Source organism: Bos mutus, chromosome 2 (assembly GCF_027580195.1).
Source record: "Bos mutus isolate GX-2022 chromosome 2, NWIPB_WYAK_1.1, whole genome shotgun sequence".
NCBI lineage: Eukaryota > Metazoa > Chordata > Mammalia > Artiodactyla > Bovidae > Bos > Bos mutus.
The window spans coordinates 15,305,076-15,320,778 of NC_091618.1; the positions used below are offsets into that span (position 1 = coordinate 15,305,076).

Below are 15,703 nucleotides of genomic sequence, written 5' to 3' on the forward strand. Positions count from 1 at the left end.
TATATGATGGGTCTGAAAAAGTTGAAAACCACTGATTCTAGGCCAGTTCTCCCATTTGACAGATGGGGAAACTGAGACCCAGAGAGGAGACTTGACTAGTCTCAGGTCACAGGCAAACACTGGCAGAGCCAGGACTAATCAAGACCAGGTGCAATCCAGCCCCAGCCTTCTCTTCCTGCCTACCTCTCACTCACCCTTCCAGTCAGGCCTAAGCCTTCACGCAGACTTTTCCCTCCTCCACCTCACCTCTGCTTGTTGTAATCATCCCCATGAGGCTCAATTCCAGCGCTCATCTCAGGGAAGCCTTCCTGGCTGCTTCCTCTGAAATTTCTCAACTTTGTTTGTGCCTCTCTCCTGACACCTAGGATAGTCTTCTGTGCCCATAACTTATCATGTACACCAGGAGGTCAAGGACCACATACTCTTCCAGCTAGGTTCTCCCTGGTGTGCCCCGTGCCCAGCATCTACTTATTGACATATACAATCTTCCCCACAGCCTGGCATGGGGAAGGTTTCCAGAAAGGCTCACCAAATTAAACTGACCCTGCTTGTGTTGGTCTTTGGGCAGGCTGGGACACCCAGCTCTGAGGTGGCCACACTGATTTCGCAGGCTTGGCTCTCAAAGTCTCATGAACTCTTGTCAAAGACTCTGTTTACTCTTGTCCCCCTGAAGGAGCTGATGCCTAGCCAGAAGAAGGAATTGAGAATTGGCTCCTGTTAGCCTGGATGAGCACTGCCACAGCAGAGTAAGACAGAGGGGAGAAAAGAAGAATAAATTCTGTCACTAGTTCCTTGGAGCAAAGGAGGGACTCCTCCATCTGACTCCCTGGTGCTTTCATTATCTGGTGGAGAGGGGCCATGATGATGCTTGGCTTGAACATCACCTCCAAATTCAGCTACCTCGCCTGGCTGTGTGTATACAGAGAAATAAAATGCCTCAGTGATGGCCATCATCTCTAACAGGGAGTGACAGCCAGTCCTCGAACTGTGCTCCTGTTCTCAGTCGACTAACAAAGCTGACCATTGACTTAGAGCAAGCTCCTTTCCTGAGCTCTGTCAGGAATAAATTTAGTCTTGAGTGTTACACCCTCCTTTCCTATTCTTAGAAGCCAGAGGGCTGTATGGAAACAATTAGCCCTGTGAATAGAGAGGTCAAAGGAAACATAATTCTCTATCCAGAGACACAGACGAGGGGAGCCATGAGGAGGAGGACACCGAGTCAGCAGAGGAACGTTTCACCCTGTCCTCTGGTCACAGCGCAGCCTGTCAGACCAGAAGGCTCCTGCCACATGGAATGTGGGCGTTCCCACCGTGGGGTCAAGAGGTAGGAGGTGAAGGGGGTGTTGGAGGTATGTGTGTGTTGTGGGGAGCTCGGGAGAGAAGAAAAATCTAATCAGATACACATGGGGCCACTCCTCTGGTTGTGGAATGTGGGTCATACTCAGGTGTTCGTGGCAGAGGAGCAAGAGAGACAGGAGATGGGCACAATGCCAAGGTGTGGGCAGCTGTCATGAGTGCCTTGGAGGTGCCAGGATGATCTGAGGAGACCAGCGACAGGCAGAACCCAGGCTGGGAGAAGAAGGACGGGGCTGGGGAGGGGGCGAGAGACTAGCACGCTGGAGGGCTCAGCTCCGTACTCTTACGTCTAAGTAGGGCAACGTGGGCGCTTACAGTGCCACTGATGAGTACGGAGGGCACTCTAGGAGGCAGCCAAGGGACAGGACCCGCCACTCATTGGGTGGGCCTAGGGGCGGGGTCCGGAGAAGGCAATGGCACCCCACTCCAGTACTCTTGCCTGGAAAATCCCATGGATGGAGGAGCCTGGTGGGCTACAGTCCATGGGGTCGCTAAGAGTCGGACACAACTGAGCGACTTCACTTTCATTTTTCACTCTCATGCATTGGAGAAGGAAATGGCAACCCACTCCAGTGTTCTTGCCTTGAGAATCCCAGGGATGGGGGAGCCTGGTGGGCTGCCGTCTATGGGGTCGCACAGAGTCAGACACGACTTAAGCGACTTAGCAGCAGCAGGAGCAGCAGCAGGGGCGGGGTCTGCTGTTCATTGGTCATTTCCGGCAGTAGAGGCGAGGCTGGGGGCGGGACCTGATCCACAGTGGGCAGGGTCCAACAGCCCAAAGGGCGAGGCTAGGGGCAGGGCCTGGCATCCTTATTAGGCAGAGGGTGTGACCTGATTCTTAAGAGGCTCTTGCACCCTAAAACCTGGGCTGAGGTCCACCCCTCATAAAAAGAGGTCCTGTCTTCGGTCCTCCCTTCTGTACTTCCGGACAGAATTGTGCTTTTGAACTGTGGTGTTGGAGAAGGCTCTTGAGAGTCCCTTGGACTGCAACGAGATCCAACCAGTCCATCCTAAAGGAGATCAGTCCTGAGTGTTCATTGGAAGGACTGATGTTGAAGCTGAAACTCTAAAACTTTGGCCACCTGATGCAAAGAGGTGACTCATTTGAAAAGACCCTGATGCTGGGAAAGATTGAGGGCAGGAGGAGAAGGGGATGACAGAGAATGAGATGGTTGGGTGGCATCATTGACTCAATGGACGTGAGTCTGGGTGAACTCTGGGAGTTGGTGATGGACAGGGAGGCCTGGCATGCTGCGGTCCATGGGGTCACAAAGAGTTGGGCACAACTGAGGGACTGAACCAAACTGAACTCTGAGAAGTCAGTCCCCGTATGGGGACTGGCAAACCTTCCACCCATCCTTTATTTTCAGGAGAGGCGCCAGACTCTCCTGAGAATGAACAAATCCTGACCCCTGGGGTTCAACATTTTAAAGGTCAGAGCTCTTTTCTAGGTCCTGGGACACCGTTTTACACAAACAGAAAGAAGGAGCCAAGGCAGCCCATCTGGTCTCCAGGTGTGTCTATCCATTTAAGCATCTCTGAAAAGTAACCAAACTGATCACATGGACCACAGCCTTGTCTAACTCAATGAAACTATGAGCCATGATGTGTAGGGCCACCCAATACGGATGGGTCATGGTGGAGAGTTCTGACAAAACGTGGTCCACTGGAGAAGGGAGTGGCAAACCACTTCAGTATTCTTGCCTTGAGAACCCATGAACAGTATGAAAAGGCAAAAAGATAGGACTCTGAAAGATGAACTCCCCAGGTCAGTAGGTGCCCAATATGCTACTGGATAAGAGAGGAGAAATAACTCCAGAGAGAATAAAGAGATGGAGTCAAAGTGAAAACAATGCCAAGTTGTGGATGTGACTGGTGATGGAAGTAAAGTCCGATGTTGTAAAGAACACTGCATAGGAACCTGGAATGTTAGATCCATGAATCAAGGTAAATTGGAAGTGGTCAAACAGGAGACAGCAAGAGTGAACATCAACTTCCTAGGAATCAATGAACTAAAATGGACTGGAATGGGCAAATTTGATTCAGATGACCATTATACCTACTACTGTGGGCAAGAATCCCTTAGAAGAAAGGAGTAGCCCTCATAGTCAACAAAAGAGTCTGAAATTCAGTACTTGGATGTAGTCTCAAAAATGAGAGAATGATCTCTGTTAGTTTCCAAGGCAAACCATTCAATATCACAGTAATCCCAGTCTATGCCCCAACCACTAATGCTGAAGAAGCTGAAATCGAATGATTCTATGAGCACCTACAAGACCTTCTAGAACTAACACCCAAAAAGATGTCCTTTTCATCATAGGGGACTGGAATGCGAAAGTAGGAAGTCAAGAGATACCTGGAGTAACAGGCAAGTTTGGCCTTGGAGTACAAAATGAAGCAGGGCAAAAGCTAACAGAGTTTTGCCAAGAGAATGCGATAGTCATAGCAAACACACTCTTTCAGCAACACAACAGAAGACTCTATACATGGATATCACAGATGATCAATACCAAAATCAGACTGATTATATTTGCAGCTGAAGATGGAGGAACTCTACACAGGCAGCAAAAACAAGACCCGGAACTGACTGTGGCTCAGATCATGAACTTCTTACTGCAAAATTCAGACTTAAATTGAAGAAAGTAGGGAAAACCACTACACCATTCAGGTATGACCTAAATCAGATCCCTTACTATTATACAGTGGAAGTGACAAATAGATTCAAGGGATTAGATCTGATAGACAGACTGCCTGAAGAACTATGGACGAGGTTTGTGACACTGTACAGGAGGCAGTGATCAAGAACGTCTCCAAGAAAAAGAAATGCAAAAAGGCAAAGTGGATGTCTGACAAGGCCTTAAAATAGCTGAGAAAAGAAGAGACATGAAAAGCAAAGGAGAAAAGGAAAGATATACCCATCTCAATGCAGAGTTCTAAAGAATAGCAGGGAGAGATAAGAAAGCCTTCCTAAGTGATCAATGCAAAGAAATAGAAGAAAACAATAGGATAGGAAAGACTAGAGGTCTCTTCAAGGAAATTAGAAATACCAAGGGAATATTTCAGGCAAAGATGGGCATACTAAAGGGCAGAAACTGTATGGACCTAGCAGAAGCAGAAGGTATTAAGAAGAGGTGGCAAGAACACACAGAAGAACTATACAAAAAAGATCTTCATGACCTAGATAACCACAGTAATCTCTGCCCTAGAGCCAGACATCCTGGAGTGCAAAGTCAAATGGGTCTTAGGAAGTATCACTATGAACAAAGCTAGAGGAGGTGATGGAATTCCAGTTGAGCTGTTTCAAATTCTAAAAGATGATGCTATTAAAGTGCTGCACTGAACGTGCCAGCAAATTTGGAAAACTCAGCAGTGGCCACAGGACTGGAAAAGGTCAGTTTTCATTCTAATCCCAGAGAAAAGCAATGCTAAAGAATGTTCAAACTACCACACAATTGCACTCATCTCACACACTAGCAAAGTAATGCTCAAAATTCTCCAAGCCAGGCTTCAATAGTACGTGAACCGAGAACTTCCAGATGTTCAAGCTTCATTTAGAAAAGGCAGAGGAACCAGAGATCAAATTGCCAACATCCGCTGGATCATCGAAAAAGCAAGAGAGTGCCAGAAGAACATCTACTTCTGCTTTATTGACTATGTGAACGCCTTTGACTGTGTGGATCTCAACAAACTGTGGAAAATTCTTCAAGAGACGGGAATACCAGACCACTTTATCTGCCTCCTGAGAAATCTGTATTCAGGTCAAGAAGCAACAGTTAGAACTGGACAAGAAACAACAGACGGGTTCCTAATTGGTTAAGGAGTTCGTCAAGACTGTATATTGTCATCCTGCTTATTTAACTTCTATGCAGAGTACATCATGAGAAACGCTAGGCTGGATGAAGCACAAGCTGGAATCAAGATTGCCAGGAGAAATATCAATAACCTCAGATATGCAGATAACACCACCCTTATGGCAGAAAATGAAGAATAACTAAGAACTAAAGAGCCTCCTGATGAAAGTGAAAAAGTTGGCTTAAAACTCAACATTCAAAAAACTAAGATCATGGCATCCAGTCCCATCACTTCATGGCAAATAAATGGGGAAACAATGGAAACAGTGACAGACTTTATTTTCTTGGGCTCCAAGATCACTGCAGATGGTGACTGCAGTCATGAAATTAAAAGATGCTTACTCCTTGGAAGAAAAGCTATGACCAGCCTAGACAGCATATTAAAAAGCAGAGACATTACTTTGCCAACAAAGGTCCATCTAGTCAAGGATATGGTTTTTCCAGTAGTCATGTATGGATGTGAGAGTTGGACTATAAAGAAAGCTGAGTGCAGAAGAATTGATGCTTTTGAATTGTGGTGTTGGAGAAGACTGTTGAGAGTCCCTTGGACTGCAAGGAGATCAAACCAATCCATCCTAAAGGAAATCAGTCCTGAATATTCATTGGAAGGACTGATGCTAAAGCTGAAACTCCAATACTTTGGCTACCTGATCCGAAGAACTGACTCATTTGAAAAGACACTGATTCTGGGAAAGATCGAAGGCAGGAGGAGAAGGGGATGACAGAGGATGAGATGGTTGGATGGCATCACTGACTCTATGGACAGAAGTTTGAGCAAGCTCTGGGAGCTGGTGATGGACAGGGAAGCCTGGCATGCTGCAGTCCATGGGGTTGCAAAGACTGAGGGAGTGAACTGAGACCTCAAGGTCAAAAGGCATTCAGGAAGGAGCGTGGACTGCAGGGGGCCCAGGATCTGTCTCCTGGTCACCATCAACCACATACTGCAGCGACCCAAGCAACAGAGAAACTCCAAAGTCCAGCAGCTCCAAAGACTGGGCAGCAAGTCATTTGTGCCTCCTTGTTCTCAAGGACAACTTTGAAGCCTGACAGAGCAAGAAATACCATCAGTTCTTTCCTCTGGTCAGGCCTTTAAAAAGTCTGATTCCTCCTGCCTACTCAGGCCCTCAGCTGGACCCAGTAGGGCATTAAAAAAAAACCACTTTCACATTCTCTAGTTCATAAGACTAACACAGCAGCCCCAGCAGCACAAATTATTGTACCCATTTTTGAGAAGAGGAAACTGAGGTTCCAAGGAGATTTCTCTGAATTAAGTGGCTTGCTTAATTTGCCACTTGGGGTGGATGTGGAACCAGAACTCGAGCTAAGATCTTTTCACTCATGTTCTTTCCTTTAGGCCCCAGAAAGCCTGTTCAGCAAGACTGAGGGAACATCTGATGATTCATGATAATCATAAGAAATAGGCATCATTCGTTTACTAAGTTCCAGGATTATTATCACAAATAAATAATCTTATTTAATTCTCCTACCTACCGTGGGCATAAATCACCCCTTCCACCATCTGTTTCACAGATGAGGAAACAAGCTCAGACAGGGTGGAGATCTGCCCTGGGTCACACAGCTTGACAGTGAATATGCTGGAACCCAAAATGATTGGATTCAGATAAGCAGGGGGAGGAGAAAGCAGCCCAGAGAGGGAGGTGGCAGGAGCAAAGGAAGCAGTGTCTGGTGTCCTCTGGACAATGGCCACTTGTCCTGGGTGGGGAGGAAGTTGGTGCCCAGGAGATGGGGCAGTCAGGCCAGGCAGTTGGAGGAGGATTTCCAGTGTCAGCTGAGGGGTGGGGCAGGGGTGTGGGTGGGAGGTAGAGAGTCGAGGTTCCAGAGCAGGGGAGTAACAGGTGCTAGATAAAATTCTCTGGTGACTCAGTAGGAAGCCTGAACTGGAAGGCAGGTAGGCAGGAAGCTGCTAGAATCCAGGGCTAGGTCCCTGGGGGCGCCTGCCCCTCCCATCTAGACATAAAGGGCCTTGGTTTTGGCAGAAGAGCCAGAGTGACTTCACAGGCCCTACAGACAAAGGAAGAGGCCCGGCTAACCAGGCCACTGTTCTCTGAACCCCAGGGGCTGCTATCCTTGGCAGGATGTTCAGAGCACACACTGGGGCTCTCTCAGCCCCTCTGCTACAGGCTGCTTTCTCTGGGGAAGTCATTCTTAACTGGGGTGGATCTGCCTCATAGGGGACATTGGACAATGAATGAGATATATTTGGTTGTCACATCTGAGTGTGTATGTGTGTGTAGCATCTAGTTGGGTAGAGACCAGGGATGCTGTTAAACATCCTACCATGGACAGGACAGCTCCCAAGATAAGGAATTATCCAGCCCCAAATGTCAATAGTTCTGAGGCTGAGAAAGCCTGCCCTGGGGCAATGCAAATTCCCACATCCGTTTGCTCTCTTGTGGGGGAGTCAAGAAGGGAACACTGCTGCTGCTGCTGCTAAGTCGCTTCAGTCATGTCCGACCCTGTGCGACCCCATAGACGGCAGCCCACCAGGCTTCCCCATCCCTGGGATTCTCCAGGCAAGAACACTGGAGTGGGTCGCCATTTCCTTCTCCAATGCATGAAAGTGAAAAGTGAAAGTGAAGTCGCTCAGTTGTGTCCGACTCCTAGCGACCCCATGGACTGCAGCCTGCCAGGCTCCTCCGTCCATGGGATTTTCCAGGCAAGAGTGCTGGAGTGGGGTGCCATCGCCTTATCCAGGGAACACTAGTATCCCTATAATAGAGGAGGAAACAGAGGCTTGGAGGGAGGAAGGGACTTATCCAAGGATGTGCAGCAAGTTCCTTCATTTAACAAATAATCACTGAGCACCTACTTAATACCAGGCTATTCTAGTAACAGAACTGAGACCAGGACTCATTCATTTCTTTATTCAATCATCCACAAACATTTACTGCGCTGGCTGCTGGGGATGTAGAGTGATGAATCAGACTCAGCCCCTGACCTCTTAGAGCTCACAGTTTAGTGAGAGAGACAGCCATGCAGACATTAATAAGACAGCAAGACCAGGAAAGCCCAGGGCTACTTGGAGAAATCCAGGAAGGCATTTCAGAGGAGGTGTTTATAAACTACGATGTGAAAGAGAGTAGGAGTTAGTTCTCAAAGACTGAGGTTTGTGTCAAGGGTTTAGGTTAAGGGAACTGCTTGTGCAAAAGTGAGAAAAGTGTGCAGGAGAGGGAATATGGCTCATGTAAGACATGAAGATGGCTCGGTGTGTCTGGGTGTGATGTAGAGGGAGAAGGAGAGACTGGCAGGGCCCAGATCTCACAGTGCCTTGATATATAAGGTTTAACTGCCTGGATTGCCTTGCTGAGCTGTGACGGGGGTGGGGCAGGTGGCAGCTGAGATAAATCAGCTCCTGAGACCATCTGCCTGAGGGGCTTCCCTGGGTCAGGGGAGGGGTCAGGACCCTTGGCTGGGCTTCTTGCTTCTTTGAATTATGCCGCTTCACCCATGCGTGGCCCTCATCCTGCTGGGTCCCACTGTGAAGGTCCCTCCAAGGCTGGGAGCACACAGAGACCCCCCCACCCCCACCCCAGGAGGATAGTCCAGAGCCCTACCCAGTTGGCTGGAAAATGGGCCCTTCCCCCAACTACTGCCCCCTTTGTCAACGAGGGCACAGATCCAGACTAAAGGGTACTAGGAGGTATCCCTTCATCTTTGTGAAATTGGTCATGATGCATCAGAGGCGGCCTTCAATCACCTAGAGGGGAGCCCCATCCCTGTCCGACACACACCCTCAGTGATCATCCTCAGTCCTTCTCCATCTGTACCTGGAGGCCAATCGTGAGCATCCTGGGATGCTTCTCTGCGTATATTGTTCTCAATGCCAGGGACTGTCTGGGGATACCTCTAGGCGAATCCTCCCTGAGTGGGAAAACCTTCAGTTTTCAGTGCTCAGTGCAAACACCATCTGCTCAGTGTTCCCCTGGCTCCTTCCCTGACCCACCCAGAGCTTCCTGTTGCCTCTTGGGCTCCCATGGCCCTGTGTAAGTCCCTCATGATGGCCCTTTTCCCATGGACTGTCAGGGTCTGTTGTCTCATCTGTCTCTCCTGAACGTGCCTCAAAGGACTTCCAATGTTTGTAGATTGAAAGAATGAATCCAGACAGGTGCAAAGAGCTCTGATTGCTGTGTGACCTGGGAAAATCAGTGAGCCTCTCTGAGCCTCAGCCTCCCCAGCAGCCTTCCTGGGTTGGTGGTATGAGGCCAGAGAATGCCTGGTAGGCTTAGTAGGGAAGGGGACACCCTTTGGGTCTGATGGATCTGGTTCAAATCGTGGTTGTACCATTTACCAGGTTATGACCATGACCAATTCCTAACAGTTCTGTGCCTCAGTTTCCTCATCTAAAAAATAGTAATAGTGTCTATCTCTTAGGGACTAGTCTCCTCTGCATCCTTGTCTCCTCTCTATTGGACATTGCGCCTGACTCAACACAGAAGGTTCCCTGCTGCCAGTAGGTTAGACTGATGCCCTGGTGGGTTGTGTAATGTTGGGAAGGTGTTGATCTCAGAGTCCCAGGGTCTACTGATTCTACTAGAAATCCATTTCAGACTTTCTCCCCTCTCAGCCAACCTCCCATTTTCATCCCACCGGATGATCTTGCTTCCTACCTTACTGTGAAAGGCAAAGCTATCAGAACACAATTCCCACGAGCTCCCACCACCTGCCCCTCTGCTTCGGTGCCCATGTATTCTACCTTCTGCGGGCTCCCAGCAGAGGCTGGGGTGGACCCCACACCTGACAGCACTCCAGCAATGCTCTCTCATTCATCCTCAATTCTACCTTTTTCTATTGCATCTTTTCTGTGCCCCACTTCCCCCATGTGCTGTGCTGAGTTGCTCAGTCATGTCCGACTCTTTTCGACCCCATGGACTGTAGTCTGCCAGGATCCTCTGTCTATGAGGATTCTCCAGGTAAGAATACTGGAATGGGTTGCCATGCTCTCCTCCAGGGGATCTTCCCAACCTAGGAATCGAACCAGGGTCTGCTGCTTTGCAGGTGGATTATTTAGCAGCTGAGCCACCAGGAAAGCCCCCCTCCCCCCAAATATGCTATCATTTCTTCTATCTTAAATGGCTCCCACCACACTCTCTCCTTCCCATAAATACAACTCTTTGAAAGCACTGTCTCCACTTCCTCTCCCATTCTCTCTAGGATGGCCTCTAATCAGGATTTGCCTCCATTGCTCCACCAGAGCGGCTCCTGTCAAGGCCATCAGGACCAAGAGAACAGTCAGTGCTGATCCTCCCACACTTGGCGTTGCAGCCTGGCCACCACCAGCCACTTCCCCTCCTCGAAACACTTTCTCCACTTGGCTTCCAGGATGGACCAGGTCTCCCTCCTATTCTCTGGCTGTTCCTTCTCAGTTTCCTTGACTGGGTCCCCTTCCTGTCCTTGACTTCTAGGAGGACCCCAGGGCTCCAATTGTTAGCATGGTCCTCTCTCTTTTCTCTCTACCCTCAACTCACCTCCTAGGTGATCTCCTCCTGGCTCATTCGGTACCGTCCACATGCGGACACCACTGGCCCAGACCCTCCTCCTGAACTGCATACGTGTCATTTCCACTGCCTTCTCCACATCTGCACTGAGACATCTAATTGGCATCACGAACCTCGCATGCTTACAACTCCATCTTCCCGGTCACCTCAGCCAAAATCATCGTAGTCTTCCTTTTTTTTTCCCCTCTTTCTCACATCTGAGATCCAGTGCATTAGAAACTCCTGTTGGCTTTCTGTTCAGTATGGACCCAAATCCAACCACGTCTCACCATGTGCACTGGTATCACCCTGCTTCAGGCCAGCACCACCTCTCACCTGGATTACTGCAAGAGGCTCCTGACCTCTACCCTTTACTCCTCGCGTCTATTCTCAACTCAGCAGCCAGAGGAATACTTTAAGAACTTAAAAACTCACATTACTTCACGTTACTGTCCCAGACCCTCCACTGGCTCCCATCTCACTCAGCACAAAATTGAAAGTTTTCACCTGGGCCCACAGGCCCTCATGGTCTGGCTACTGCTACCTCCACTCTCCTTCTCACTCATTGCACTCCAGCCACACTGGTCTCCTTCCTCTTCCCTGAACATGCCCAGCTGCTCCTGCCTCAGAGCCTTTGCACTTGCCATTCCCACTGCCAGGAGCACTCTTGCCAGGGTATCTACGTGGCTCACTCTTCTCCTTCTTCCTTCAGGCCTTTACTCCCTCCTTCTCCGGGAGGTCTTCTGACTGAATCCACTACTAAACATTTTATCCTACCTCAACATCTGTTAGCCTCCTTCCTCATCTTTTATCACTATCTAATGAACTATGTATCTTACTTATTTAATTTTGTTTTCTTTCTCTCTCACACCCTAGGATGTAACTGAGATGCACGAGGGTAGGAAGTTTTGCCTGTTTCGTTCACTGCTTTATCTTCAGTACCTAGAATAGTGCCTGGTATGAGGCAGGTGCTTGATCTCTTCTGTACTCATAGAGTGAATGAGTGAACAGCCCAGAGCCTCAGTCTCTTCATCTAGAGAATGGGCTCACTAGTAGAACCAACCTCCTGGAGTTGTATCATTATAAAGATTCCCTGGGTTGAGCTACTGCAGGTGCCCAGCACAGGCCCCGGAACATAGTAGGCGCTTATTAAGGCACCCTTCCCATCCCTCTTCCCTGCCCCCATGCTGTGTGTAGAGCAGGGGGCTGGACTGGGCAGTGGCCCATCCAGCTCCGACCTGTGATGATCCTTGCCTCTTCCTGGGCCCTCTGGTGAGTGGCAGGAAGGGCCTTACCTGGGTGGATGTCTTGGAACAGGGACTTCCAGATGGTGTACTGCAGGGGGCCTGTGTACTTGGAGGTTGGGAAGTCTTCATAGGTTAGGTTGGTCTCGTGGATTTTCCCTTTGAGCCTGGAAAGACAGCAAGAGAGAAGACCACATTGGGGGCTGGATTCCCATCCCAGCACCTTCAGGGTCGCTGGCATAGGGAGAGGCCATGCGTGGGAAGTCTGCCATACCCAGACTCAAGTGCTTGCTTCTACCACTTCCTAACTCTCTAGCTATCACCCTCAGTTTCTTCATCTTTAAAATGGGTACTATGATAACACCTGCCTCCTAGGCTTGTGAACACTGTGAGGCTTAATGCATGTAAAACGCTTGGCACAGTGTGTGCCTCATGCTCAACACAATACATGACATCAGCTATCAGTACTGGTCATTGAAAGTAAAAGTCAAGGTCATTCAGTCATGTCCGACTCTTTGCGACCCCACAGACTACATAGTCCATGGAATTCTCCAGTGGGTAGCCTTTTCCTTCTGTAGGGGATCTTCCCAACCCAGGGATCGAACCCAGGTCTTCCACATTGCAGGCAGATTCTTTACCAGCTGAGCCACAAGGGAAAACCAATAATTAAGTGTTGTTATTATTATTAGTTTAAAGTTTTATTTATTTGTTGTTTTGGGGGGGCCACACTATGCAGCATGCGGGATCTTAGTTCCCCAGCCAGGGATGGAATCTCTGCCCCCTGCAGTGGGAACAAGGAGTTTTCACCACTGGGCCACGAGGGAAGTCCCAAGTTTTATTATTAAAGGTAGCCATGGAACCAGAGACCTGGGCTTGAATCCTGGCTCCCCCACGTACTAGATGAAGGGCTTTTGCCAGTTGCTCCAGTTCCTCTGTGCCTCAGTTTCTACATGTGTGAAATAGGGATGACAGCGGTGACGACCTCCAAGGGGCTAGTAGGGTAAAGATGTTATGATAAATACTATAAAATGTATATTTATAATACAAATCACGCAAAACAAGTACTATCCTATAGGATTATAAATATGATGTATAAAATAGCGTGCGTACACAAAGCCTTCACCCCAGGCTATGGCACAGAGCAGATGTCCTGTGTGTTTGATGGAGATCTGAATGAATGATTTCTCCGCTAACCACCCCCATCCGCCTCCATTCCCTCCATCCTACAGGGGCCGGGGAGGGGTGCTCCATGTGGAGAAGACGCTGGGGCAGGCAGGCACTCACCGCTCGGAGAGCGAGGCCATGCCGGCCAGGAAGGTGTGCCGGTCGGTCTCAGCCAACCGCTCTTGCAGGATCTGCGCCCCCTCCTGCACCTTGCGCAGCTGCTGGCTGTAGCGCTGGACTTTCTGCTCGATGTCGGTCAGCGTGCGAGCCGTGTCTGCCTCCAGCTCCTCCAGCATGGCCTTCTGCCGCTCCCGCAGCAGCCGGTGCAGCCGCTCGAACGCCTCCCCGATGGTGGTCCGCAGGCTTTTGGTGGAAGACTGTGAACACGGTCATCAGGGGTTAGTCAGGGAGAACGGACGGGGTGATCCCTGTGTGAGAGGAGGAAACTGAGGGTCTTGGCACGCAGAGAGAAAAGGGCGGGAAAGGTACGTTCAGTGAGGAAATGGCAAAAAGCATGGCGGCAGAAGAGAACTGGCCTGATCAGGGACAACAAAGTCTCCGTTAGGAAACAAATGAAGTGGTCCAGGCGAGACAATGAGGCTTGAGCTAGAGGAGCAGCAGACGGACATGGCTTGAAAGACATCTGTAGGGGGAGCCTCGGTGGCCCTGGTGACCAACTGACTGGCTGTAAGGGTAAAGGAGAGACAGGTGTGAGGATGATATCCGGATTTCTGGTTTGGGGACGGGAAGGATGAGGAAGTGGGCCAGAGATATGGGGGGATGGGCAGGGAGCAGATGCTGAGCTCAGTCTAGGAGACAGGGAAATTTTTATTTTTTAAAAAACATCACTCATGCAGCCTAAGCAAAGATGCCAAGGAGGTCACAGATGTCAGAGAGCTTTATAAATGGCAACATACTGGGCAAGTCTGGGGGTCACGCAACCTGTCCCACTACCCCCAGACCCTCTTGCCAGGGAACAAGAGTTGGGGGTTAAAGCCATTGTCACAGAAAGATAAGCATGGACTTGATTGATTCTCTTTGTCTCCAAGGGCACTGCCAGGCCCAAGGGGGGGTTGAGTGGTAAAAGGCATAGACAGCTTCAGTGCCCAAGGGCACTGGGTCTCCCGCTGTGGCAACTTTAGTCACCTGGTATCTCTAAACCTTGGTTTTCTTATCTGGGAAGACGGTAACACAATGACATTGCAGGGCTACGATAAGTGAGGGGAGGTTCACAACGTACATGACGTTGTTTGAGGTGCAGCCCCAGAGCCTGGTTATTTAAACACTGGAACAGGCACATCCCTGTTCGTGGAGAGTGAAGTCTTCGTGGAGAGATGGCTGCTGAGCTGGGGCCTGAAGGGTGAGCAGGATGTCAGTTGGGGGTGGAGGGGGGGACGGGCTGAGGGGACAGCAAGAGGCAGGATGACACAGGACACAAAAGCGCTGCTCAGCAGCAGCAGCATGTGGGGCCTGCCTCTGCAATTTGACTTTGTGGGATTCTGACTGGGAGTTCACAGAGTCAGAGACCCCGCTGTGTTCAGTGCCCAGGGCTCTGTGGGAAGCTCCACAAAGGCTCAATTAGGGCCTGTTCCCTCCTGGTCGTGGCTGTGGGCCGGCAGGAAGAGCTGCTGGCAGTGGGCCAGCCTCCCTGCGCATGCCCACCCAGCTCGCCAGGCAGACAAAGGGGGTGATGAAGGGAGAGGCTGGGGATGAGGGGCCAGGCTGCCTGTGGCCTCTTGGAGCCCCCTCACCCAGGGAAGGTGAGGTTCCTGCAGCGGCAGGTCATGGTGGGGAAGATGGGGCCTGCCCGCCCTGGACCGTCTGCTGCTGCCTCCAAAGAATCCTAAATCTCATGGCCAGCCCTTCTGGCTCCTCCTTGGCCAGTCTGCAGCAGCATTTGGCCCAAGGGCCAGCCGCTACCAATCGAGAATTCTGGTTTGCCTCCCACCGCTGTGGCTGCTCCCTCCCTGCCATCCCTGTTCCTGAGGACTCATCCAGTCCTGGCTCCTTTTGTTCATACATGACACGCCCTCCCTCATCTTCAACTCCTGCTGCTCTGAGGCTGCTTTCCAGATCCATCCATCTTGAAGGCCTTACATGTCTCCTGAGCTCTACAGTCATCTTTCCACCTGCCTCCTCCACATATGCCCCTGGGTTCCACCAACTCACTGGTTTAATGTGTCAACTACACCTAATCTTTGCCAACAAACTTGCTACCAGAGTGATCCTTCTAAAGTGCAAACTGGGCCACAGTCAGTCTTGTGTTCAGGAACATCTCTTGGCGCCTTAATGACTAGTACAGCGCTAAATTCCTTAGTCTGGAATTCAAAGTCCTTCCTCTAATCCCAGCTTACCACTCTAGTGCCATTGCACTGTAAGTCTACCCACCTAGAGTGGACCCCTCCCCCAGCAAATGCTTTATTCAACTGGCAAACTGTTACTCATCCTGTGAGACCCAGACCAAAAGCTCCCTTCTCTGTGATACCTTCCCTAACTTTTGAAGCCAGTTAAACAGGCTAAATGTTCCCAATATTTTGTAAATATTCTTAATATGCTGCCCCACGTTTTATGTGGCTCCCCAGCTAATGAATGA

At 49.9% G+C, this 15,703-nt stretch overlaps 1 protein-coding gene across 1 annotated transcript in view; it reads right to left on the reverse strand.

Annotated features, from left to right (window-relative positions):
- TRIM62 (tripartite motif containing 62) overlaps positions 1-15,703 on the reverse strand; it is a 37,832-nt gene that overhangs the window by 3,551 nt on the left and 18,578 nt on the right. The window contains exons 4-5 of the mRNA XM_070385029.1: positions 13,231-13,487; positions 11,998-12,113 (exon numbers count right to left, since the gene is read on the reverse strand). Coding sequence (XP_070241130.1) covers positions 11,998-12,113; positions 13,231-13,487 — 373 coding nt within the window. The remainder of the gene's footprint in view (positions 1-11,997; positions 12,114-13,230; positions 13,488-15,703) is intronic.